Here is a 26,079-nt window from a genome sequence, read left to right as displayed (position 1 = left end):
CTGTGGGAACTGAGATGTAACCTTTTGTTCGCCATGTTGTGCTATGACTAAAATATGTATAAAAGGAGCGATCCACTGTTGCAATTTGAAGCAGTCTCCTAGAACCTACACATGCTGTACTTCTTGCGACTTCTGTATTCCCTGCAGTAAATAAACCTCGATCTTTGACGCTGAAGGAAGTGTACCGTGTCTCTGTGATTTATACGCCGGAACAGGTAACCCACAAAGGTTTCAGGTGTTGTCCCCTGGCACCGCTGGGCCTTAAAATAGCCCAGTCCTTCAAGTTAGGGGGCAAAGCATTGGCGATGTCCGGCCCAGACGCCTCACCAAGCCATGTTTCCGTCAGGAAAAGACAGGCAGGTTTGGAGTCAGACAGAAGTTTGAACAGGTCCTGAGCGTGTTTGCTCACTGACCGAGTGTTCAGAAGGGCACAGCTAAAGACATATTCGGAGTGATCCATCCCAAACATTGGGATACCGGCATGTCTCAGCTCCTTGGTTTCCCTTACCGGCGGGGCTTCACTCAGTGACCAGCCACAGCCGGCACAGTGAGAGTTGCCCTCAAAGTTGTGACCCTGAGATGTGCATCCATTATTGCAAGGGCGTCTCAAGCTCAAACGTTGCACAGAGGAATACCTGTATAGTCACTTCTGGAGCCGTCAGGGGGTCGCCAGCCCGCCCGCCCCCGTCCGCCTCCGGGACGCTGACGGGCGCAGACGGGCTTTCCTTAGGCGCTCCTTTGGCGCGGGTCAGGCGCATCCGCTGAGCGCGTTCGCTGCGCGGAGCCATCCCTGTCTAATTTTATAGTCCCATCCGTGAGTCCGCAAGCCTTCCTCACACAAGATGGCTGCCGTACTAGTGCGCAGCCTCCCCGTCCCTCAATGCCCCTCAGCTCGTAATCAGCTGAGAGGGGAGCACCCAGATCGAAGTAGGCGACAGGGTCTCAGGAGAAGCGGCGCGATGGTGAGCGAAACAGGTAGGTGTTCGTCTGCCCCCAGAAAAGGAGTTAGAACAGAGCCCAATACCTGCTAGTAAAGTGATAGAAAGATCTACCGGCTTTCCGCCTCAGGAGAGAAGATAGGCAGAGAGCAAGGCAGTTCAAAAATAATGGCATGGGCCACATACATAAAGCAGCGAGATTTAAAAGCAACACAATTTTCACAATTTCCAAATGGGTTTTAAAAGGGTTTTTAAAAGTGCCTTCCAAGCAGCTCACTCCACCAGGCATTCGCACTGGAGTCGCGCTATTGTAGGTCGGTGTGCCATAATGATCATTTGGATCTTCCTTGTGTCAAAAGAAGGGAGCACATGAAAACTGGAAACTGAATTCTATTGCTCCAGCAAGATGCTGGATGCAACAGTTCACTATTACTGGTCAATAAGGTCACTTTAAATCTTTATCTAAATGACAGTACTATGACATAAGCGCTGATGAGGATATGTACGTCGCAAAGTTCAAATCACTCTGTGTACTTCCTCATTGGACCTATGTATGTGGATTTTTCAGCCCCCTGTAGATTGGAACCTGTAATGGTCCTGGAACCAGTGAGTATCGTAACTCACATATGGTGGAGCCAAAAAGGTCAGGGGAGAGCAGGTCTAACAGGTAGGCATACTAATACGTTGTTGTCTAGCAGGTAGGTATACTAATTCATTGTTGGAATAAGGTGACACTGCATTCCAGCTGTCCTGCAATTTCATTTCCCAATCACTAAGCGCCTCCCATAACCTGCAAGCTAGGGGTTCAATGGAAAGGTCAAACAGTAGAGGTGACAACTGGCAACCATATCGGGTGCCTCTGCCCAGCTCCCACTCCACCAAAAACATGTAGTTGGTGCGAACCCATGCCAGAGGCTTGGTGTACAATAAGAAGACCATTGAAATGAACCATTGTCCAAATCCCGTTGCCCTGAGCGTCTCAAACAGTAGTGCCATATTACTGTGTCCAGTGTTTTTTTCTGTTTCTGTTTTTTCTGTGTCTAGTGATACCACTGCCATTTTTTGTTCCCACGCCCCACAGCCTCAAGGACACTGGCCAGACGCCTTTTGTTTAATTCCATTCTCCTTCTCAGCATAACACCGTTCTGGTCCGAGTGCACCAGTTACCTAATTACACTCATGAAGTGTCTGGCCCGTATCTGGCCTAGTATTCTAGTATCTGTATTGAGTAGAGACAGTGGGCGGTAGGATTTAGTCATGTGGGGCCTTCCCGGGTTTGGAAGGAGAATAATGGTGGCCTCTATCATGGTTTTGGGCAGTTCCCCAACCTCGTTGGCCCAAACAGTTAGTGCGCGAACGTATCTGCAAACATTCGATACCATTCTGACAGCAGCCCATCCAGAACTGGTGTGTTTCCTCTGTTTAGCTATTTTATCACCCCTTTTATTTCCTGCGCTGGTATGGCCCCTTCAGAACAACAATGCTTAAGGCACCTATGACAGGAAGCCACTATTTCAAGTTCACACATATCAGTCACCTGCATTGTACCTATGTTTTCCTGGCATGACTAGCCAACATATACCTGGGGCTCCCATCGGAGTGCCACAGATGCCAGACAGAGATGCATGTTTTTTCACATGGTGTGAGAATGCCCACACATTGTGCCTTACCAGATGACTGTTCCCACACTATTTCCTGACCGGCCAGGCAGACAGCTCCACAACACTGCAGCGACATGCTTGCTAGGACAGTTCTCAAGACAAGAAGATGGCAAACATACCTGTAAATTTATAGATCTGGTTCTGTAACTTAGGAAAAGAGCAATAGCTATGCACTGAAAAGCAGCCACAGCCCCATTGATAAGACGCTGATAAGACAAGAACTGATCAAATGGAGCATGGTGGAGATTAATGTGTTAACACCACATATCTCCAGACAAGGTGGGGAGCTGGCACCACCGGCTATGACACACTTCTCTTTGCACTACAATCGGAAACTGATGATTTGCTCCCATGAACATAGTAAGATGACTACTACCAACGCACATATACGCAATTGGATATTGTAACACTAAATAGATGGATACTCATATCCACCAGAGCCCGACCAGTCGCACGGAGAAGGCACAGAGCTGCCATACGAATGGACGGTGCAAAGGAGCTACTGGAGGATACACACCCTAATGTAAATGCCAAAGTGGGTAAAATAATTGTGGTTTACATGTGGCTTCAGGCTTAGATGTTGGATGTAAAGGTTAAGTTAGAATTATTACTTCATTAAAATGTAATGTTGAAGTTACAATGCCGTTTTGAACTACCATTGCTTCTGATTGGTGTGAGAACATAATATACTTACATATTTACTGTACTATCATTTATATTTAAACTACTAAAATGATGGACATGTACAATGCATAATTTTATATCAACAAAAAAAAAGAGATGAAAAAGAAAGACTTTATGTAGACATACTTACCTGATTTGGAGAAGGTAGATTTTTTGACCACTGTATTTTCTCATTATATTTAATCAAGTTTGTGGAAACAGTGGGTGTTCAGCTGACAGTACTGTGAGACTACAGCATGACAGTGTCCCACTTGAAGGAAGATTCTGTAGGATTACAGGAGTCTCAATGTAAAAGGGTATATGGTCTTAGCTGACCTGGCAGAGCCTACATGATTAGATACTGTACTAGTTTATGTGACCATGTGCTCAAACTTGGACTGCTCTAACTCTCAAAATATATGTACATGAAATTACTGGGTTTTAAGTGTAAAGTAGCTTGCTCAGAAATGTGTGCTACTTTTATTAACCATAAAGAAATGGAATTTACTGAACAAACATGATAATTAGAGCTGAGGCTCGGATCAAAAGCTCACAAGTCTCTGTTCGGGAGCTAACAAGAACCTGTGTTCAACAAGGGGGAGAGAGGAGGGGGCAATTTCCACTACCCGGGAGTGGGAGGTCCCGCACAAGCGTGTTCCCCAATTAAGTTATCAAAACAAGGAATGCTGTGCCGTTCCTCAGAAAAAGAATGTACGAGTCACACTATTGTCTGGATGCCACTGGTCCCACTGAGATCTAACGTTGGGCATCCATTTTGTTGGATGTAATGCCCTCACACACCCTTTCAGGTGTCAGGCTTTATCATCTGGGCTGCTCCTCGTTGGGTCGGCGATGCAATACCCAACGGGCTCACCTCAAAGAGGGGCACTTTACCGGAGATCTTTTATTCAACAGCTGTTTTATAAAGTGCGTGTGTGGGGCCAAAGGTGTGTAGATGTGATAGTGGGTTTAAAATAAGGCTGGAAGTACTAGTGAGAAGGTTTATTCTGGGGGTCTCCTGCCCTAGTTAAAAAGGAGATAACCGCACTTGATGGAATACAGTGTTTTCCTACTTAAGTGTCAGTTAGTGTGTGTTTGTAATGGTCAACATGTTTCTCGCGCTTGTGTTTAATAACTCACGATTCTTCAGGACCTTAAAAATATATTGTTATGGAAACTGTCTACACTAAAGAATCTACATTAGTATCCAGTAGGCTAGTCAAAGTGTCACAAAAAGAAGGTGCTTAATGTGTCCATGTACCTGTGATGCGCTGGATCTACCTATTATGTCTAATCCCCAGGCACGAATCCTTTGATCTTGCAATCGTGCTTCCGATATTGCCCCCTACACTCTTTTTCAATCTGTTGTCTATCTTCGTCTTCCTTGCACCTGTTTCTGTCTCTTTCCTTACCTCGTTTACAGCCAGAATGGAATGTACTTAATGATGGGATAACGTACTTTTACAGTTGGGAACCGACGATGCTACTGTAATTATGTTCCGGGCTCCTGAATACATGAAAGCAACCCTTTTGAAGTTTACTGTGGGAACTGAGATGTAACCTTTTGTTCGCCATGTTGTGCTATGACTAAAATATGTATAAAAGGAGCGATCCACTGTTGCAATTTGAAGCAGTCTCCTAGAACCTACACATGCTGTACTTCTTGCGACTTCTGTATTCCCTGCAGTAAATAAACCTCGATCTTTGACGCCGAAGGAAGTGTCCCGTGTCTCTGTGATTTGTACGCCGGAACAGGTAACCCACAAAGGTTTCAGGTGTTGTCCCCTGGCACCGCTGGGCTTAAAATAGCCCAGTCCTTCAAGTTAGGGGGCAAAGCATTGGCGATGTCCGGCCCAGACGCCTCACCAAGCCATGTTTCCGTCAGGAAAAGACAGGCAGGTTTGGAGTCAGACAGAAGTTTGAACAGGTCCTGAGCGTGTTTGCTCACTGACCGAGTGTTCAGAAGGGCACAGCTAAAGACATATTCGGAGTGATCCATCCCAAACATCGGGATACCGGCATGTCTCAGCTCCTTGGTTTCCCTTACCGGCGGGGCTTCACTCAGTGACCAGCCACAGCCGGCACAGTGAGAGTTGCCCTCAAAGTTGTGACCCTGAGATGTGCATCCATTATTGCAAGGGCGTCTCAAGTTCAAACGTTGCACAGAGGAATACCTGTATAGTCACTTCTGGAGCTGTCAGGGGGTCGCCAGCCCGCCCGCCCCCGTCCGCCTCCGGGACGCTGACGGGCGCAGACGGGCTTTCCTTAGGCGCTCCTTTGGCGCGGGTCAGGCGCATCCGCTGAGTGCGTTCGCTGCGCGGAGCCATCCCTGTCTAATTTTATAGTCCCATCCGTGAGTCCGCAAGCCTTCCTCACCCAAGATGGCTGCCGTACTAGTGCGCAGCCTCCCCGTCCCTCAATGCCCCTCAGCTCGTAATCAGCTGAGAGGGGAGCACCCAGATCGAAGTAGGCGACAGGGTCTCAGGAGAAGCGGCGCGATGGTGAGCGAAACAGGTAGGTGTTCGTCTGCCCCCAGAAAAGGAGTTAGAACAGAGCCCAATACCTGCTAGTAAAGTGATAGAAAGATCTACCGGCTTTCCGCCTCAGGAGAGAAGATAGGCAGAGAGCAAGGCAGTTCAAAAATAATGGCACGGGCCACATACATAAAGCATCGAGATTTAAAAGCAACACAATTTTCACAATTTCCAAATGGGTTTTAAAAGGGTTTTTAAAAGTGCCTTCCAAGCAGCTCACTCCACCAGGCATTCGCACTGGAGTCGCGCTATTGTAGGTCGGTGTGCCATAAAGATCATTTGGATCTTCCTTGTGTCAAAAGAAGGGAGCACATGAAAACTGGAAACTGAATTCTATTGCTCCAGCAAGATGCTGGATGCAACAGTTCACTATTACTGGTCAATAAGGTCACTTTAAATCTTTATCTAAATGACAGTACTATGACATAAGCGCTGATGAGGATATGTACGTCGCAAAGTTCAAATCACTCTGTGTACTTCCTCATTGGTCCTATGTATGTGGATTTTTTAACCCCCTGTAGATTGGAACCTGTAATGGTCCTGGAACCAGTGAGTATCGTAGCTCACATATGGTGGAGCCAAAAAGGTCAAGGGAGAGCAGGTCTAACAGGTAGGCATACTAATACATTGTTGTCTAGCAGGTAGGTATACTAATTCATTGTTGGAATAAGGTGACACTGCATTCCAGCTGTCCTGCAATTTCATTTCCCAATCGCTAAGCGCCTCCCATAACCTGCAAGCTAGGGGTTCAATGGAAAGGTCAAACAGTAGAGGTGACAACTGGCAACCATATCGGGTGCCTCTGCCCAGCACCCACTCCACCAAAAACATGTAGTTGGTGCAAACCCATGCCAGAGGCTTGGTGTACAATAAGGAGACCATTGAAATGAACCATTGTCCAAATCCCGTTGCCCTGAGCGTCTCAAACAGTAGTGCCATATTACTGTGTCCAGTGTTTTTTTCTGTTTCAGTTTTTTCTGTGTCAAGTGATACCACTGCCATTTTTTGTTCCCACGCCCCACAGCCTCAAGGACACTGGCCAGACGCCTTTTGTTTAATTCCATTCTCCTTCTCAGTATAACACCGTTCTGGTCCGAGTGCACCAGTTACCTAATTACACTCATGAAGTGTCTGGCCCGTATCTGGCCTAGTATTCTAGTATCTGTATTGAGTAGAGACAGTGGGCGGTAGGATTTAGTCATGTGGGGCCTTCCCGGGTTTGGAAGGAGAATAATGGGGGCCTCTATCATGGTTTTGGGCAGTTCCCCTACCTCGTTGGCCCAAACAGTTAGTGCGCGAACGTATCTGCAAACATTCGATACCATTCTGACAGCAGCCCATCCAGAACTGGTGTGTTTCCTCTGTTTAGCTATTTTATCACCCCTTTTATTTCCTGCGCTGGTATGGCCCCTTCAGAACAACAATGCTTAAGGCACCTATGACAGGAAGCCACCATTTCAAGTTCACACATATCAGTCACCTGCATTGTACCTATGTTTTCCTGGCATGACTAGCCAACATATACCTGGGGCTCCCATCGGAGTGCCACAGATGCCAGACAGAGATGCATGTTTTTTCACATGGTGTGAGAATGCCCACACATTGTGCCTTACCAGATGACTGTTCCCACACTATTTCCTGACCGGCCAGGCAGACAGCTCCACAACACTGCAGCGACATGCTTGCTAGGACAGTTCTCAAGACAAGAAGATGGCAAACATACCTGTAAATTTATAGATCTGGTTCTGTAACTTAGGAAAAGAGCAATAGCTATGCACTGAAAAGCAGCCACAGCCCCATTGATAAGACGCTGATAAGACAAGAACTGATCAAATGGAGCATGGTGGAGATTAATGTGTTAACACCACATATCTCCAGACAAGGTGGGGAGCTGGCACCACCGGCTATGACACACTTCTCTTTGCACTACAATCCGAAACTGATGATTTGCTCCCATGAACATAGTAAGATGACTACTACCAACGCACATATCCGCAATTGGATATTGTAACACTAAATAGATGGATACTCATATCCACCAGAGCCCGACCAGTCGCACGGAGAAGGCACAGAGCTGCCCAACGAATGGACGGTGCAAAGGAGCTACTGGAGGATACACACCCTAATGTAAATGCCAAAGTGGGTAAAATAATTTTGGTTTACATGTGGCTTCAGGCTTAGATGTTGGATGTAAAGGTTAAGTTAGAATTATTACTTCATTAAAATGTAATGTTGAAGTTACAATGCCGTTTTGAACTACCATTGCTTCTGATTGGTGTGAGAACATAATATACTTACATATTTACTGTACTATCATTTAAATTTAAACTACTAAAATGATGGACATGTACAATGCATAATTTTATATCAACAAAAAAAAAGAGATGAAAAAGAAAGACTTTACTGTGTCCAGTGTTTTTTTCTGTTTCAGTTTTTTCTGTGTCAAGTGATACCACTGCCATTTTTTGTTCCCACGCCCCACAGCCTCAAGGACACTGGCCAGACGCCTTTTGTTTAATTCCATTCTCCTTCTCAGTATAACACCGTTCTGGTCCGAGTGCACCAGTTACCTAATTACACTCATGAAGTGTCTGGCCCGTATCTGGCCTAGTATTCTAGTATCTGTATTGAGTAGAGACAGTGGGCGGTAGGATTTAGTCATGTGGGGCCTTCCCGGGTTTGGAAGGAGAATAATGGGGGCCTCTATCATGGTTTTGGGCAGTTCCCCTACCTCGTTGGCCCAAACAGTTAGTGCGCGAACGTATCTGCAAACATTCGATACCATTCTGACAGCAGCCCATCCAGAACTGGTGTGTTTCCTCTGTTTAGCTATTTTATCACCCCTTTTATTTCCTGCGCTGGTATGGCCCCTTCAGAACAACAATGCTTAAGGCACCTATGACAGGAAGCCACCATTTCAAGTTCACACATATCAGTCACCTGCATTGTACCTATGTTTTCCTGGCATGACTAGCCAACATATACCTGGGGCTCCCATCGGAGTGCCACAGATGCCAGACAGAGATGCATGTTTTTTCACATGGTGTGAGAATGCCCACACATTGTGCCTTACCAGATGACTGTTCCCACACTATTTCCTGACCGGCCAGGCAGACAGCTCCACAACACTGCAGCGACATGCTTGCTAGGACAGTTCTCAAGACAAGAAGATGGCAAACATACCTGTAAATTTATAGATCTGGTTCTGTAACTTAGGAAAAGAGCAATAGCTATGCACTGAAAAGCAGCCACAGCCCCATTGATAAGACGCTGATAAGACAAGAACTGATCAAATGGAGCATGGTGGAGATTAATGTGTTAACACCACATATCTCCAGACAAGGTGGGGAGCTGGCACCACCGGCTATGACACACTTCTCTTTGCACTACAATCCGAAACTGATGATTTGCTCCCATGAACATAGTAAGATGACTACTACCAACGCACATATCCGCAATTGGATATTGTAACACTAAATAGATGGATACTCATATCCACCAGAGCCCGACCAGTCGCACGGAGAAGGCACAGAGCTGCCCAACGAATGGACGGTGCAAAGGAGCTACTGGAGGATACACACCCTAATGTAAATGCCAAAGTGGGTAAAATAATTTTGGTTTACATGTGGCTTCAGGCTTAGATGTTGGATGTAAAGGTTAAGTTAGAATTATTACTTCATTAAAATGTAATGTTGAAGTTACAATGCCGTTTTGAACTACCATTGCTTCTGATTGGTGTGAGAACATAATATACTTACATATTTACTGTACTATCATTTAAATTTAAACTACTAAAATGATGGACATGTACAATGCATAATTTTATATCAACAAAAAAAAGAGATGAAAAAGAAAGACTTTATGTAGACATACGTACCTGATTTGGAGAAGGTAGATTTTTTGACCACTGTATTTTCTCATTATATTTAATCAAGTTTGTGGAAACAGTGGGTGTTCAGCTGACAGTACTGTGAGACTACAGCATGACAGTGTCCCACTTGAAGGAAGATTCTGTAGGATTACAGGAGTCTCAATGTAAAAGGGTATAGGGTCTTAGCTGACCGGGCAGAGCCTACATGATTAGATACTGTACTAGTTTATGTGACCATGTGCTCAAACTTGGACTGCTCTAACTCTCAAAATATATGTACATGAAATTACTGGGTTTTAAGTGTAAAGTAGCTTGCTCAGAAATGTGTGCTACTTTTATTAACCATAAAGAAATGGGCTTTACTGAACAAACATGATAATTAGAGCTGAGGCTCGGATCAAAAGCTCACAAGTCTCTGTTCGGGAGCTAACAAGAACCTGTGTTCAACAAGGGGGAGAGAGGAGGGGGCAATTTCCACTACCCGGGAGTGGGAGGTCCAGCACAAGCGTGTTCCCCAATTAAGTTATCAAAACAAGGAATGCTGTGCCGTTCCTCAGAAAAAGAATGTACGAGTCACACTATTGTCTGGATGCCACTGGTCCCACTGAGATCTAACGTTGGGCATCCATTTTGTTGGATGTAATGCCCTCACACACCCTTTCAGGTGTCAGGCTTTATCATCTGGGCTGCTCCTCGTTGGGTCGGCGATGCAATACCCAACGGGCTCACCTCAAAGAGGGGCACTTTCCTGGAGATCTTTTATTCAACAGCTGTTTTATAAAGTGCGTGTGTGGGGCCAAAGGTGTGTAGATGTGATAGTGGGTTTAAAATAAGGCTGGAAGTACTAGTGAGAAGGTTTATTCTGGGGGTCTCCTGCCCTAGTTAAAAAGGAGATAACCGCACTTGATGGAATACAGTGTTTTCCTACTTAAGTGTCAGTTAGTGTGTGTTTGTAATGGTCAACATGTTTCTCGCGCTTGTGTTTAATAACTCACGATTCTTCAGGACCTTAAAAATATATTGTTATGGAAACTGTCTACACTAAAGAATCTACATTAGTATCCAGTAGGCTAGTCAAAGTGTCACAAAAAGAAGGTGCTTAATGTGTCCATGTACCTGTGATGCGCTGGATCTACCTATTATGTCTAATCCCCAGGCATCAACAGTACCCGGCGGTCTGCGCAACAGGTTTAGGCTTCCATGAGGTTATGGAGTTTTCGCCGCAGAGTATATAAAAAAATAATTACGAAATAAAACGGACACTGTTTGAGATATACTTTTGTGCCTTTGTGTGTCATGAGGATATACATGCTTGACTTTTGTAGGAATAGGTGGTACATTAATGATATAAAGTGAAGTCTATATGTACCTGATATATGTTTATTTATTGAGTGCCTCTCACAACTAAAGTGCAAGCTCAAAATTGTCTAGGACCATTGTTTCCTTCTGGGAGGATGGCTTGACAGCATTTTCAGTCATAATTTCAGAATCAAAGAGGACCGATGTACTGGAACTGTACAATTTAACCAGCTGCCTGCTATTAACAAGGCATGCATACTTTGCAGAAAAGCATAGGCTGTTCAAGAATAAATAAAAGTAAGATTGGGGGGGGGTATAAAACATGATCTATTGCCCACCATTATATGCAGTGGATTAAAATTGATACATCTCTGCAAGGAAATAAAGGCAATAGACAGCAGGAATTCAGCATCATTTCGCCATTAACACAAAGATGTTGGTTCTGAAATTAAGGAAATACTTATACTACAAAATTCATGAACATCTGTTCCTCTCTGATAGTTTATCATAGTTGTAGTGCCAGTCTACTAAACTAAAATAATTTGTGAGTTTCTACTTGTCACTGACTATATTCAGAAAAGCTTAAGTTATCATGGTCATTGGTGCAGTTGTGTATGTAGCCATTTTGTTCAGAAGCAGTGAAATTGGATTTTTCTTTATTCTTGTATTTAGCTGCAAAGTGTTCCACAATGAGTTACGTAACAAAACTCCTGCTTATGTTTTCAAAAAATCATATTGTTTCAATTTTATTGACTGTGCAGTAAGTAGTGTGTGAGCACCAGCTGCATTTTTATACTGGGTGCAAAAAGAGGTGGCAATTATCAGCAAGCCTGTCTTTTTGCAACCAGACCTATGTACTTAGTTGTTTCGTAAGTTCTGGACTCGCAGTAGGTCGCAGTCCGACTCACCTCATTAATATTCAGCCATGGCACGTGCAGGTAAGAGCAGTAGGGCCGGGTAGGTGGGGGATATTTCGACAGATGATGACAAGGGAAAATTAGATAAATATTTCATTTTTCCATCGTCGTCGTTTGTCGTAATCCCCCGCCCCACTCTGCCCCACCGCTCTTACCTGCACGGGCTTCGACTGTTAATGTTCAAGAGATAGGTCACAAATTGCTACACCACCATGTCTGTGACTGATTTTAAATAAGGATTGTTTATTAAAACAATACATTTTCCATACAGAAAGCATGGCTTCTGTTTCGAGAAAAACAACTTTTTCAAAAAGTTTCACTCATAGTTGGTAATGGTTGCCTGGCACTACCTTCTCCACCTGAAACGTTTACAAAAAATCACAATGGGGAAGGGGTCCAAAGAGGAAACTTCAGCAACTAATAAAATGTTTGCATATATGAAAAACCTTTATTCGTTCACAAACTCCGATTCAGAATGTTTGCTGGCTTACAAAAGGTGCATGCATCAGGCTAAATTTTCCAAGTGGCTAACTGGAGAGCTGGCCACTAATGCATGGTTTGAATCTTCAGCTTCTTCACGCCTTTTTGTCTGTTTCGTGCACCCCTGAGAGGTAATTCAAATATTTTATGAAGGTTCATTTAGAAATGCCTTTAAAAAGTCTGTTTAGCAAATAAAAATTGGGCTGTTTTTCTGACTTTTTTGTGCTGACTTTAGGACTTTCCTAGTAAAGCACATCACCTATGGCCAACGCTTGTAAATTAAACGCTACTAGTGAGCCATGGCACTTAATGTGCTACGCACCTAAGTAGCGCCTAAAACATATCTCAGAACTGCATTTGCAGTCTCGCTGTGCATTTTCCAACCTTAGCCGTTTAGTGCCTGCAGCTTGTGTCTGGGTCACCTGACTGGATGTAGCTGACAGTGGAGCCTTTTGTATACCTCCTAGACAGGAGGACACAACAGAGAGCTTCGGTCTGCCTGGTTGGGCCATCATTGGCAGGATCGAGGGAAGAGCTGTGTGCAGCCCTACTTACACTTCAATAGGCTGTGTCTTGCTTCCACACAAAGGGCTGCATACCCCCATACTTAGGGGCTCATTATGATCGCAGACGGACTTGAGTCCGTCCGTGACCATCGAGGAGGAGGGAACCTTCGCATGGCCTGCGGAGTTCCCTCCTGTCCAATTAGGATGTGACCGCCACCCTGGCGGTCACATCCTCTATTTTTAACATTGCGGCGGGTGCGGCTTCAAGCTGCACCCGCCGCAATGTTAAAAATGCATACATTGCATTTGTATGCAGAAAGCAGCAGGCACAGCGCGCCCCCCCATGTGCACCCCTCTCCCCCCTTCACCCAGGGGGCCCGCAACGGGCCCCCCGCAGTGAAGCTCCGTATGCTTTCCACAGCGGAAAACCCACCGTGGAAAAGCATTTCTTTTTGGGCATCCCAATATGGCTGGCGGTGTCTGACAGACACCGCCACCATATTAGGGCTTTCCCGCTGCGGTTGTAAGTCAACCGCGGCGGAAAAGCTGCGGACAGAAACCAGGACCCACCAGCCATCCTAATGTGGCGGTGGGTGTTTGGTGGGTCCGCTGCGGTTTTTCCGCATCCTCCGGGCCGGCGGTGGCTTCCGCCGGCCCGGAGGATGCGGAAAAACTGCAATCCTAATCTGCCCCTAAGTCTGGAGCCAGGACAGGGAGGGTAGAATGCCTGTGGATTTCAAAGGAAAACATCTAGAAGCTTCTGCCATGCCACAGAAAAGCCCAATGCCTATGCAAAGCGTTCCCGATGCAGGTCCTCGCATCACAAATCTCTTGTCGACGGCAGCCTCTGCAATGAAACAGGTTCCGTCTCACAGCTCCTCGGTGCTTTGTGCTTTTTAGAACTTTATTTACTGAAATCTTTAAACCTGCATATCTCTATTTCTATTGAATGGATTTTTCTCATTCTTGTCATGATTTATCTATTAAAATGTACTCTATGTTTCTAAATTTATGTGGCAAATGTCTTGATTTGTGTTCTCAATTTACTACTGTTTGAAGTGCTACATAAATATTTTGCACATTGTCTCTCAGTTAAGTCTAAATTAAACCTCACTGGCCTGTGCCAAGCTACCAGAGGGTTGAGCACAGGTTAATTTGGGGATTGCTTGTGCCTCCTCCTGACAGGAATTGTGATTGCGGCTTGAGTCGGGTTTCACCCCCTAAGCCAGTAACCCAATTTCATACAATGAATAACCTTCTTTCCTGGAAAAAAATCCTCCAGTTATTCTGTGGAGCAAGTTGTGTTGGATAATGTTGAAAAAGTGATTTATTTCAGTGAGGTATAAGTTCATCCACAAGGTATTTTACTCCCTGATCTAAAACACTTTTGGAGATAAAATCACCACGGGCAACTTGCCCCAGATGAATTTACTGCACAACTCTGATCAGATAGCAGGTGCAAACTCTTGTACACACGATTTGATATTTTATCCAGCAACCAGAATGAGGGCCTAACATTGCTAACTGGAAATTACATCAACAAGATTCATTTTAGTCGACTACCATATCAGGCACCATAAAATAGGGAAATACTTACTTTCTAAATAGGTACTGATGAAATCAGCCTTTTCCCTAATAAATTGTATTGTTGGGAATTTCTTCAGAAGGGAAGAGTAGTTGTTCATTGCACTTGAGCATGCAGACCGTCTCTCTTGGGTTAGGTTTGTTACTATAAGGCATCGACCCTGCCAAAGCATAGATATACAAGAGTCACAAACCATGTTATTTATTATAACAGAGTTATTTTTTATGCCACCATTCAAAACTGTTGTAATCATCAAACTGTCAAACGTTCACGTCACTTTTAAAGCGTACATTTCAACATACAGGAAGAGTCACTTCCGCTGGCAGAATTGGCAAACTTTTATCTATAAAGCAATAGTGCTCCTACTTTCAGAATACACCTACTGCTGCCTTCTGCTGGTCAGCTAGGAGCATCCTTATAAAATATGATTTCTTCACCCAGTAGGTTTCCCTTATTTCGGGGCTTTGTAATAGGCAGGACTAACTGCGGGGGGGGTGCCTAGCAGGCCGACTGCTGAGAATCAGCGCACCCCAGAAAGGCATTTGTTGTAAGTGGTGTTCGATGCAGATCAATAACCTCATAGCGCTCCATGAGAACCACTGGTGAAGCAGAGGTGAGAACTAGAAGTGCCTCAGGATAGTGGAAGACTCAGTCAAGTTTTTCCAAAGCATTTATAATTTTATTGGAATTCTGATGCAGGGATAACTAGGGGGCATATTAGCAAGAACCTCATTAAAATTATTGCAGTTTTAGTGGCAGGAAACTGCTGCTAAAACGGCGATAATGGGCTTGCTAATATGGGTTTTAGAATTCCAATGGAAGCTCAGGTTAGATGTCCTTCACATTTAACATGGGCTTCAATTGGAATTCCATAGAGCATATTATCTAGCCCATTATCGCTGTTTTAGCAGCAGTTTTCTGCCGCTAAAACTGCGATAATGTTATCGCCTGTCTTAATATGCTCCCTATGTCTTCAGATGAAAATAATTCAAGGGTGGTAGTACAATTCCTTTACGCTAATAAGAAGGATGCTTTCCAGTGACGTGCATAAAACTAAAAAGGTTTTCGATAACTGCTCTGAGTACACCTGCCTTTTAAGAAGTACCCCTATATACATGATGATTATTTTTTTCAGTTTAAAATTTAATAACAGTTTTAATACAAGCGTATGGCAGCCATCTTTTGTGGCACTGGCTTGCAATAAACAATAAGAATTAACCATTGCACCTGATTGCCAAGGGCAGGACAATTAGCTTTATCTTGTTATATCTCTGATTAGAATGCTAATAAGCCGTTACTGTTCAAGAAAGAGGAATTTTATTTTTTGTTTCTATCTTTTTGCGTCCTCTATTGCAACCCTAGATATTTTATTGTTTTTGTTTGTCAACAATATGAATCAAAGTCTTCAAAAAATACAACTGCATTCAAATAAAATAGAAGGATGAAAGCACAGGCAGATGGAAAGAGCGACAGTTACGGATGGGTCAGTGTAGTTGGAGGATGTAAATGAAGTTTGTAGATATGTGGGTGTGAGGGTGGATGGATGGATGGAATGATATCTAGAGGAATGGCTGTAATTATTGAAATTTAGTCTACACTTTAGAATGTAGAAATGCAACATTAAAAACTGATGTAAACTTACTGATTTGACCACCACCAGGAAGGAAGAGCTGAGACTATCTAAAACAACTGTTGTACCAGCCCTAGAAAACAGAAAAGTAAAAACGTTAGCTTTGCATATCCACATTATTTTTTAAAGATATTCCATTTGAAACCAACTCTAAATATTCATTTGTGCAATCATTAAGAGTAGGCCACTGTACACCTATGACAATCAGTTCTGTAAGATTGGGGGTTTCTGATTAGCAGAGATATGCACTCTGTCCAAGCAGGAACCAACACTCTAGTCAGGGAAAGATAGATACACACGAAAAGATAACCTGTGCTCACCTCTGGTAGCTTGGCACAGAGCAGGCAGACTTATCTAAAGAGGCAATACGTAAAGTATCTGTGCAACTCACACACACAGTAACACAATGAAAACACCACAAAAAGACTCCACACAGGTTTAGAATAATTGAGAATATTTTTATGAGAAAATCAAGACCAAACCCATAAAAGTCCAAAATGTAGAACTGGAGTTATGAAGTTTTAAAGAATAAAACAAAAGTAGTGCTTAGAAGTCAATAGCATTGAAAGGTTTGCTTAAGGTCGCACTAGACCAGGGTAAATCCAAAGTTCAATCCGACCACAATGGAGGGAAGGCCATCTAAAAACGACAGTATTCAGACACGTTCCACTGATAAAGTACCTTGGATGGAGCAAAAAGTCAAGGTCAAGGACTTAAGGTGAGGAGTTGAGGAATCACTGCATCGATCTCATGGATTGAGGCAGGTTTCATGGAAGCTTTGTTGATAAATCACCGTACGATGCAGGCATTGGATAGTTGACAACCCGCGCTTGCTGTTGTGATCGAGGTGTGCCAGCTGTAGAATAAATGTTTTTGGGCGGCCGCTGTATCGGCAGATCGGCAGTGAAGGTGTTGCATCGGTTCCAATTGGCGCAAAGTCACTGCTGCATCAACGTTAATGTAAGAAAAGCTGCAAGAACCCACTTCCAAGGCCCAGGACTGGACAGACACCTCACGCAAGGGCAGGACTCACAGATGGCAGAGTCCAGCAGCACCAGTCTGTGTCTTCAGCAAAGCAGAGATCGGCAGGCAGCAGGGTCAGCGCAGCCCAGCAGAGAAGCAGTTCCTTGGAACACGCAGTCAGGCAGAGTGTCAATCCTTGTAGCACAGCAGTCTTTACTCCAGGTAGAGTTCTTCACAGATTGAGTAGTGTACTGATTTGGTAGAGTCAGAGCCCCAGTACGTATACCCAAATGTGCCACTGAAGTGGGGGTCTTTGAAGTGTCCAGGTTCCATTTTATCCCAGCTCTGTCTACCAGGCTATCTGTGGGGGTAATCAGTCTTTTGTGTGGGGACAGGACACAGCTGTTCAGATGTGTCAGCTCCCTCTACCCCTTCCTGCCGAGGAAGGCTATCTGAATGAAGATGACGTCCACCATTCCTGTGTTTGTGGCTGTGGTGAGGGAATGCATAAAGTTTAGCTGTCACCTACCTCAAACGTGTATTGGAGACACATCACATAACACATCCTAACATAACACAGGACAGCATGCAACAACATAACACAATGAACTTTAGCATAGCAGCATAGTGCTGTACAACAAAACATAACACTCCATAACAGAACATAGCACTGCACAATACAGCACTTTCTAACATTACACAGTATAGTACAACATGACATAACATTACTCACCATAGCATAACGCAACACATAGCACAGATTGGTGCAACATAACATAACACACTATAACACAAAACAGTATAGCAGAGAGCAACACAACATAACATACCCTAACATAACATTTATTGAATTGCATGGCACAACGTAACACAACACACCATAACATAACACTGATTTGCAAAGCTCCATACAACATAACACATCTTGAAAAAGCACGGTATGGCACATCATGACACAACATAACACAACAACCATATGATATCAGCATGGCACTGCACAAAACCAAATATTGCAATACTGCATAAAATAAGGTAGCATACACAACATGGCATGTTCTAATATATAATAGCATAGCACAGAATGACAAAACACAACACATCACAGCACTGTATGACACAAAATACCACAATATTCTGCAATATAATGTAGCATAGAACAGCACAACACAACATAATACACCATAACATAGCCCTGCAATGTGTGATACAACGAACAATAACATAACATGCCATAAAACAATATAGGTCAAAATGACACACCATAACACATTGTAACATCACAGAGGGCAGCACATCATGATATAACATACACACCCTAACATTACTACGTACAGCATGACACAAAACACAATAACAAAACCAGGCATGCCTCAGCATGGCACAGCCTAACACAAATCACCATAAATAAATAATAAAATAAAAAAATCGTTAATGTTTTTATTGGGTTTTACAACAAAGCAAGAAATTGTGTCGTGTGACGTAACATATTGGATAAGTACACAGATTGATTAAGCACTGGCTTAAGGAAACTTGATACTTATGCAAGGTGTCTGATCATAAAGTATCTCTGCTTCTGATGTTCGACAGCAAAATATAGGTAGGTGCTTCCGGTGTGTAGTTGCAAGGCACCCAAATGGCGTGTAGGGTGGAACTGGGAGAAGAGGGCAGCAATAGGGGGCGGGCAAAAGGAGGGGTCTATATGTCATAAATTAACATTGACTAGCCCAGTATGACACAATACACAATAACATATACAGACTAACACAACACAATGCAACACATGAAGAAACTCAATTCTTCTCTTGGGCCCAGTCAAACTCCCTTCCTTGATGAAGTTAAAAGAAAATGCCTGAAATGCATTGGATATAACACTGAAGATGTTTCTAAAAAATATATGTGTTGTGTGGCAGAAAGAACAGGCCTGGATGGACAATCTGCACCATTTGAAGTGTTGAACATATATGGCCCGTCTCCCAAGTGATTGTTTACAACAAATTTTCAACAAGGTAAAAAACTTTGATGAACTTGGATGAATAAAAGAATTTAAAGCTGAAAAATGAAGTAACCTTTTGTGAAAAGGACTTCGGCTGTGCGTCCGATAGGAGCGAGATGCCGCTCCATGTATTTGTAACACTATAACATACCACAGAATAGTGATGCATAACACAACATATCACTGCACAATGCAACATAACACAACAGATCAAACCCCATCATGGAACAGCATGAATTACCATAGCACAACACATCATTACATAGAATAAGTCATGACAGTATATAAGAGCCTAACCCAGGAGTGCACAGCAATACATAATAACATAGCAATAGCTAAGTTTAACCAGGAGCAGCATAAAACTAGTGTGCAAATATCACTCAATTGACTGATGGTTTATTCACCTGAAAAGAACATGTTCAAATCGTGGGGTTACATTTTTTCTATCCTTCTAAACTTGAAAGAAGAAGCGCCATTAAGTTCAGTAATAAGTTATCATCAGTGTCTAGAGACAGTGCAATTAGTTTGCTAACTCCTGGCCTGATAAATGGGTCAACCTTTGATCAGGGCATTCTTAACCCCTACCATTGGCACACATGTTGGCCAGCCACATAGTGAATAGTTAACACTGTTTCTTAAGTCTGGTATTAGCAAGATTTCTTCATTTTACTAAGCTTTTAAATATAAAACGAGGCACATGCAAAGGAACGCACAGGGCGTATGTTGAAATTGTACTCCTATCAAAGTATTTTAAATGGAAGTGATGGTGACATTCTGTTTTTCTTATGGTCTATATGGAAAATCAATGAAAAACAATGTTTAAAAGGTATAACTGTGGAGGCTTTCATCTAGCCCTGTTCATCCTCTAGTTTGTTGTGTCATTGTCATTTTCCTTCTGCCTACCCCAGCATACATCATGGTGAAATGATTAAGCCCACTTGAGCCATGAAGTGAGTGAAGGCATTCTGCTCCTTCTCATACAGCACAACCATATAGACTGCAGTGCAAACGTGTGGTTTTGATGCCAAAAACATTGTTGCTTGTAGCTAATGTTTATTTGTTATATTGGTGAGAGTTCAGCAAACCCTAAAAAATAAAATGTTCAAAAACCATGACAAAACAAAATAAGCCTTCACAATGCTGGCAGCCAAAGCAAGGCCTATTGGCTTTAACAATGCTTGTTTTTGTTGCTGGTATAGATGACTACGGTGAACCTTGTGTGTATATCATGTGTTTCAATCCAGTGGATCACAAGCTACCAGTTGCTCACAGATACCTTCAGAGTAGCTTACAGCCTTGAGTTCATTTTTCAATCAGCACATTTTCTTTTTAAAGTTAAGGGAAGTCTGTGTTTATTTTACATTATTATCTTCAGACTACCATGCCTGATAATGAGCAGTGGCAGAGTCAGATTTATAACCCAGGGAACAGAGGCACAGAAGCACTGAAGTATTTCAATCTTAAATAAAAGTCCTTGTCATCTCAATATTAGAGCAGAACATCATTATGTTTCTGAATGCTTTTAAAGGGGATAACATTAAAAAGAAGGTAACTTAATAATGAAGTTAACTCTTTATTTTAATTGTATCCCATTTCAAAGAGCAGGCCTCTTGCTCCCATTGGCCAGTAGATACCCCATATGTATAATTGAAAAAAGTGTAATTTCTTTAAATGGGAGACATTTTAAGCGCATACAAATATTTACATGAGTCAATGTTTTTCTCCACTTTCAATTACCTCTTAATATTTTATGAAAGATGTTTCTTCACTTTACATTCCTCCTATTTAAGCAAAGGGGTGAACTTTTCTGTTGAAAACATGGCACCATGTCTACAGGGCATCCACACACAAGAGACATCTAGCTCCCAGTGGCTGGTGGACACAGTGTCATATGTATAACTGAAAAATACTACTAGTCAGTCAAAATAGTTTATTTCGAGCAGAAGCCCATAAAACATTAGATATTTAAAGCAAATAAACAACATACTTGTTTATAAAACAGAAATTGCTATCTGTACAGCAAATACACATTGCAAGTTATGTAAGAGCGTATCAACATGTACTGAAGTAATCAATCCTCAGCAGAAGAGTGATTCATATGATACCAAACTTATTGCACGACTTGAACAATGTGTGTGTCAAATCATATTTACAAAAATGTAAACAATAAAAAAATTATTGATAGAATGAGGAGGTTACTAGTGACCTGGTAAAGTAATTGCATAATACCCGAATACCTTTTAGAGGTTAAATGATAAACGGGCGACCTGTCCTGGATGCTCGTTGTCAGCGGTCAAAACTCTTGTTTTTTGTTCTTTCTTTTTCACAAAATGTTTTGTCCTGCATCTTGCAGTTCAGATATTTGTGGCCTACCGAACTGAACACCTCGACCTCAGTGACACTTACTGCACCACTTGTAATCTCTTTTTTTACGAATAGAAAGGAAGTATGCCTCTCCTTGTGTAAAATGTGCTGCCTTTTTGAACCGTTAATTACATTTTACAGTTCGGGGAGGAAAGGAGCACACCATTATAGCACTCACATAATTCTCGTGCCGGCGGATGCAGTTCAGACTTTTTTATAAATACAAGATTAGTGAACTTGTTGAAGAAAAAAAAAGCGAAGAGAAGGAGACAGAGATAGGTAGTGCACAAAGGCACAGAGATGTTCTCTTCACTTCAGTGAGGTACCCCGAAGCCCAAAGGAAGATTTATAATACAGATACAATGAAGTGACAACTGTTCAACAGCGACGAGGTGAAGAAAAAAGACATTCTGTATTATAACTGTTACAGAGACGAAGGCGATAGATCCCAAGGGTCTAATAAAAAATTGTGGAGCACATTTCATAGCACACTGTTTTTGTCTATAAAAAACGTGAATAATATATTCTTCTTTTTTCTCTATTTTTCAAGAGCAATAATTTATTTTGTCGAAGTTTTTTCAAATCTTGGATTGAAATTTCAAAAATGTCTTACATTTGCAATAATGCTGCATCATTAAAAACAACTAAAATATGCAACCGCGTTTTACCCTTTCATAAAAATACCTGGTAAATTGACACTAGAGCAATCATGTAACGCAGGTTCACTCATTGCAAGGAGACATTAGTTTGTGCCTTTTTCCCTTTTTGCACCTATTTGTATAATAGCTTTGGACTGTGGCTAAGGTATTTTTACTCCTGCAGTGGGGAGGAAGTGTAGACAGTTTGCTGTGCATACCGTAAGCTGGTAAACCGAAGTGTAGGTACTTGCAAAAAGTACAGGGTGGTAGGGATATGGGGAGAGAAAGGCAGTTGTTAAAGGGTGGATCTTTTAGTAGAATTTTCGGATTCACCAAATCATCCACATATCAGTAGATGGATGTTAGAAATGGGATCTCTGGTTGGCTAAGGCTTGCGCCAAAGCCAGGCTCCGACCACCACTCTTGTCAGAGCAAGGGAGTTACACGCCAAAGATAATCCCTGCTCACCCCCTTGGTAGCTTGGTACGAGCAGTCAGGCTTATCCCGGAAGCCATGTGTAAAGCATTTGCACATGCACACAGCAACAACATCCCCGGCACACCACAAAAGGAACTCCATGCAAGGTTATATCAAAAATATCCATTGTATTCTTATAACACATTAGAATAGTACTCACATAATATACGTGGTGCCTCCTGGCACTAGGTCATATCTCCAAGGGATTATATACACCTGACAGGGCCCACTGGACCACTGTCACAACCATCACAAAGCACACTTAGTAAAAGTAAGACATATCATAAACGTACAACCAGTAACCACTGGTAACCACTCTACTCAGCATCAGCCTGTAACATAAACTACATTATGCACAGTATCACATTAGGCATGAATTACATTCTACGCCAACCCCACCAGCATAAACACATTATGTAATCATCTCATAAGTCTAAACACATTAGACCCTAACCTCCTAAGCATACTCAAATTAGGAAATAATTTCAGTGGAACATAATCTCACTAGCATAAACCATAATATGCAAAACAACCTCATAATCATAAAAACAACATTTAGAGGTATAAAACAGGGTGTGTCAATTATACTATATAAATCACATTTCCTAGCACCACATAAATCTCATTAGGGCCGGGCGCCCTACAAACCCAACAGTCTCCCTGGCCAACTGGCCATCGCAGAGGGGCTCCAATGCCCTATGTCCCAAAGTCAGGGTGCGCTGCCAAGGCAGCGGAAGTCAAGGGTGCGCACTTGCACATACCTGAATCTTGTAGCTGGCACTACGTGCTGCGCAGCTGTGAAAGTATGGGGCAAAGGAGTGCACCTCAGTCCTAACTCAAAAGATAGACCCCCAAAGGAAGAATGGCCTAAATGTTGCATCTGCCCACTACTTGCTGGGCAGTTGTGAAGATCAAATGAAGGCCCGGGCTCTCAATGTGCGCTTAGAATGAATGTGCAAAAGTGTTGATGGGGCAATGCAGGGCCCAGGGAGGCAAGCCCTCATGGTAGGCCCCTTTGGGCCCCAGCAGCGGCACGCCCCAGCAGGAACAGCACAAATACAGCACATTTTCATAGGGTCACAGCCCCTATTCCTATATTCCATTTCCCTTTGCGTCACATGACAGAGCTTGGGAATACCAGTCAGAACTGGTTTGGGGGGGATTTGGAGCACTTTGTTTTGCAAAGCTCCTCTTCCCCTTTGTCAGGTGGGGCTCAGTGATCAGACATAAAAAAGGGGGCGGAGCCAGCATTGTACAGCCTGGGCACAGACCTATTCAGAGCCAAGGGATTTCTTCTCCCACTACTCTCAGCCCAGGTGTCCCATTCAGCCTAGCAGACTCACCCTGTCCCTCCTGGAGCCACCCACAACTCTCAGCTCCTGTCAATCACAAGCCAGACATGCAATTCACATCAGGCAGGCAGACACATAGCACACAGAAACGGCAACTTCTAAAAGTGGCATTTCTTCACCATTCACCATAAATCTGCACACACCATTGCACAGCATTTATTTTCACAAGTTCATGCATACTAAATTTGAACCTGCACTCCTCTCATACCAGGAATTACCATGGATACACTTATCCTCCATGCATTCCGATTGGAGGGCAGGCCAATCTCACCACACGCACTCAAAGAGCGCACACACTTTACACTGGGCCACAGTGCTAAAGTCCCCAGAGGCATAAAAATACTATCTCAATGTCAGAGCTTAAGGCAAAAAGTTCAGGGGTGAACATGCCAAAAAGGGCCAAGTCTAACAATGGATGAATTAATATTCTACTTTAATATTTTTCCCGGTTGTGTGACCCTGTAGATAATTGAGTTACTGGTTGAGGGTGGTGCAACCCTACTCAAGCAGCAACCACAATTACGGTTAGGGTGAAACACAAGCACACCCCAAATTAACCTGTGCTATAACCCTCTTGTATCTTGCCATAAAGGAGGCAGGCTTAACTTAAGGGCATTGTGCAAAGTAGTTATGCAGCACATAAACAGCTACAAGGTGAAAAATATATGCAAGAACAGTCCCACACCAAGTTAGAAAAATAGAGTAATATTTAACAAATTATTTGACACCAAAATAACAAATATCCAATTTGTAGATTTGGAGATATACAATTTTAAAGATTTTGTAGTAATCAAATACTTAGGAGGCGATTATGATGCCATCCGAAAAGGCTCTGAACAGGATTCGGCAAATCCGATTTGGAACCTATGTTTCAGACCGAATCGGATTCCTTTCTGAATGACTGATTATGATGAAAGGAAACCATCCGGGCTGACAGAAGTGCTTCCAAACCAGATTTGGGCAGCCCGAGTCGTTCGGAGCCGAATCGTACAGCTCTATGGGCACGGTTTCCGAACAAGAGATTATGATGACCGATTCGGACAGCCATTCCAAATCGGTCTGTCCGATATGAAACAGCTGTCTTTGGGGGCCCGTATCAGGCCCCCTTCACCCATAGACCTCCAGTTGTGGTCCATGGGGGTGCCCATGGGACCCCTCTTTACAGCAATGCAGGCACCCTGAGGTGCCGGCCACAGGGTGCACGTTTTTACCCAACCTCCCCTTTTTTCAATGGGAGCTTGTGTTCTCATTCAGAACACAGCCTCCCATTGAAATCAATGGGAGTCTGACCGAATGATGTTCGTAATCAGCCCCTCAGAAGGAAAAAGTGCAAATGTGGTTATCTGATCATGGGTGAACAGGTCCAAGTTACAAGTTAAAGTCAACAGTGATGGAACATGGGCCTGATACCGGACTGAATTCTGTTGACTGAAAAGTGCCTAGTAGTCTTGGCATTGAGATATGAATACCTTACGTCGATCTGTGCGGGCTGGCGTCAAGGAACCGTCGAAGAAGAGCTGTAATGTGAGGTCCAACATCGAAATACATCACACAGCAGTGGAATCAATGACTGTTGACAAAGAGCAGCAATGCGAGGTACTGAGTCTTCGTGAAGGTGGGACTTCCAGAGACTTGCCCTGTGGTACATCTGTGCAAGGGATGAGATGCATCCCATTGGTCCTGTGTGGGTCTGTGTAGAAGAAGCTGCTGGGGCTTGAGAGGACTTACACTGAAATGCGTTAAGGACGAGCTGCATTGCACTGGCGCTGGAGTCATTGGGGAGCTGTGTTTCATTGCAACAAGATGCATGGAGATGCGACAACCTTGAAGTCAGTTATGTCCCTGTGGCTTGAAGAGGGGGGCAGCCTATTGGCACTTGAAGATTCTTTGGAGTCCTGGGTCCACACAGGCAGTATGAATTCAGTAGGGTGGCTTGCAGCAGCAGAAGAGGCTTGGTGCAGCAACAGCAGGCTTTGGGAAGCAAACCAGTCCTTGGTCAGCACGCAGGTCAGCAGGGTAAAGTTCACAGCTGAGCAGTCATTCTTCCTGACATGGGTCGAGAAGTGATTTGAAGAGTTGGGTCTGAGGGTTCACTACTGAAGTGGGAGAAGTTTCTAGAGTTCTCCAGCTACAGAGGTGTCCCGAATTTCCTTCCTCCTTGTCTTGTCCAGAGCTTGTCTTTGGGCACAAAAGGCTAGTGGGAAACCC

At 43.4% G+C, this 26,079-nt stretch overlaps 1 protein-coding gene across 1 annotated transcript in view; it reads right to left on the bottom strand.

The window, feature by feature from the left end:
- LOC147728838 (uncharacterized) overlaps positions 1-26,079 on the bottom strand; it is a 1,063,528-nt gene that overhangs the window by 377,409 nt on the left and 660,040 nt on the right. Inside the window, exons 10-11 of the mRNA XM_086963349.1 lie at positions 16,097-16,157; positions 14,467-14,614 (exon numbers count right to left, since the gene is read on the bottom strand). Of these exons, the coding sequence (XP_086819475.1) occupies positions 14,467-14,614; positions 16,097-16,157 (209 nt within the window). The remainder of the gene's footprint in view (positions 1-14,466; positions 14,615-16,096; positions 16,158-26,079) is intronic.

The sequence above is a fragment of the Lissotriton vulgaris genome, chromosome 3_1 (assembly GCF_964263255.1).
Source record: "Lissotriton vulgaris chromosome 3_1, aLisVul1.2, whole genome shotgun sequence".
Lineage (NCBI taxonomy): Eukaryota > Metazoa > Chordata > Amphibia > Caudata > Salamandridae > Lissotriton > Lissotriton vulgaris.
The sequence above is the reverse complement of the archived record's forward strand: the minus strand, read 5'-3'. Positions and strand labels throughout refer to the sequence as shown.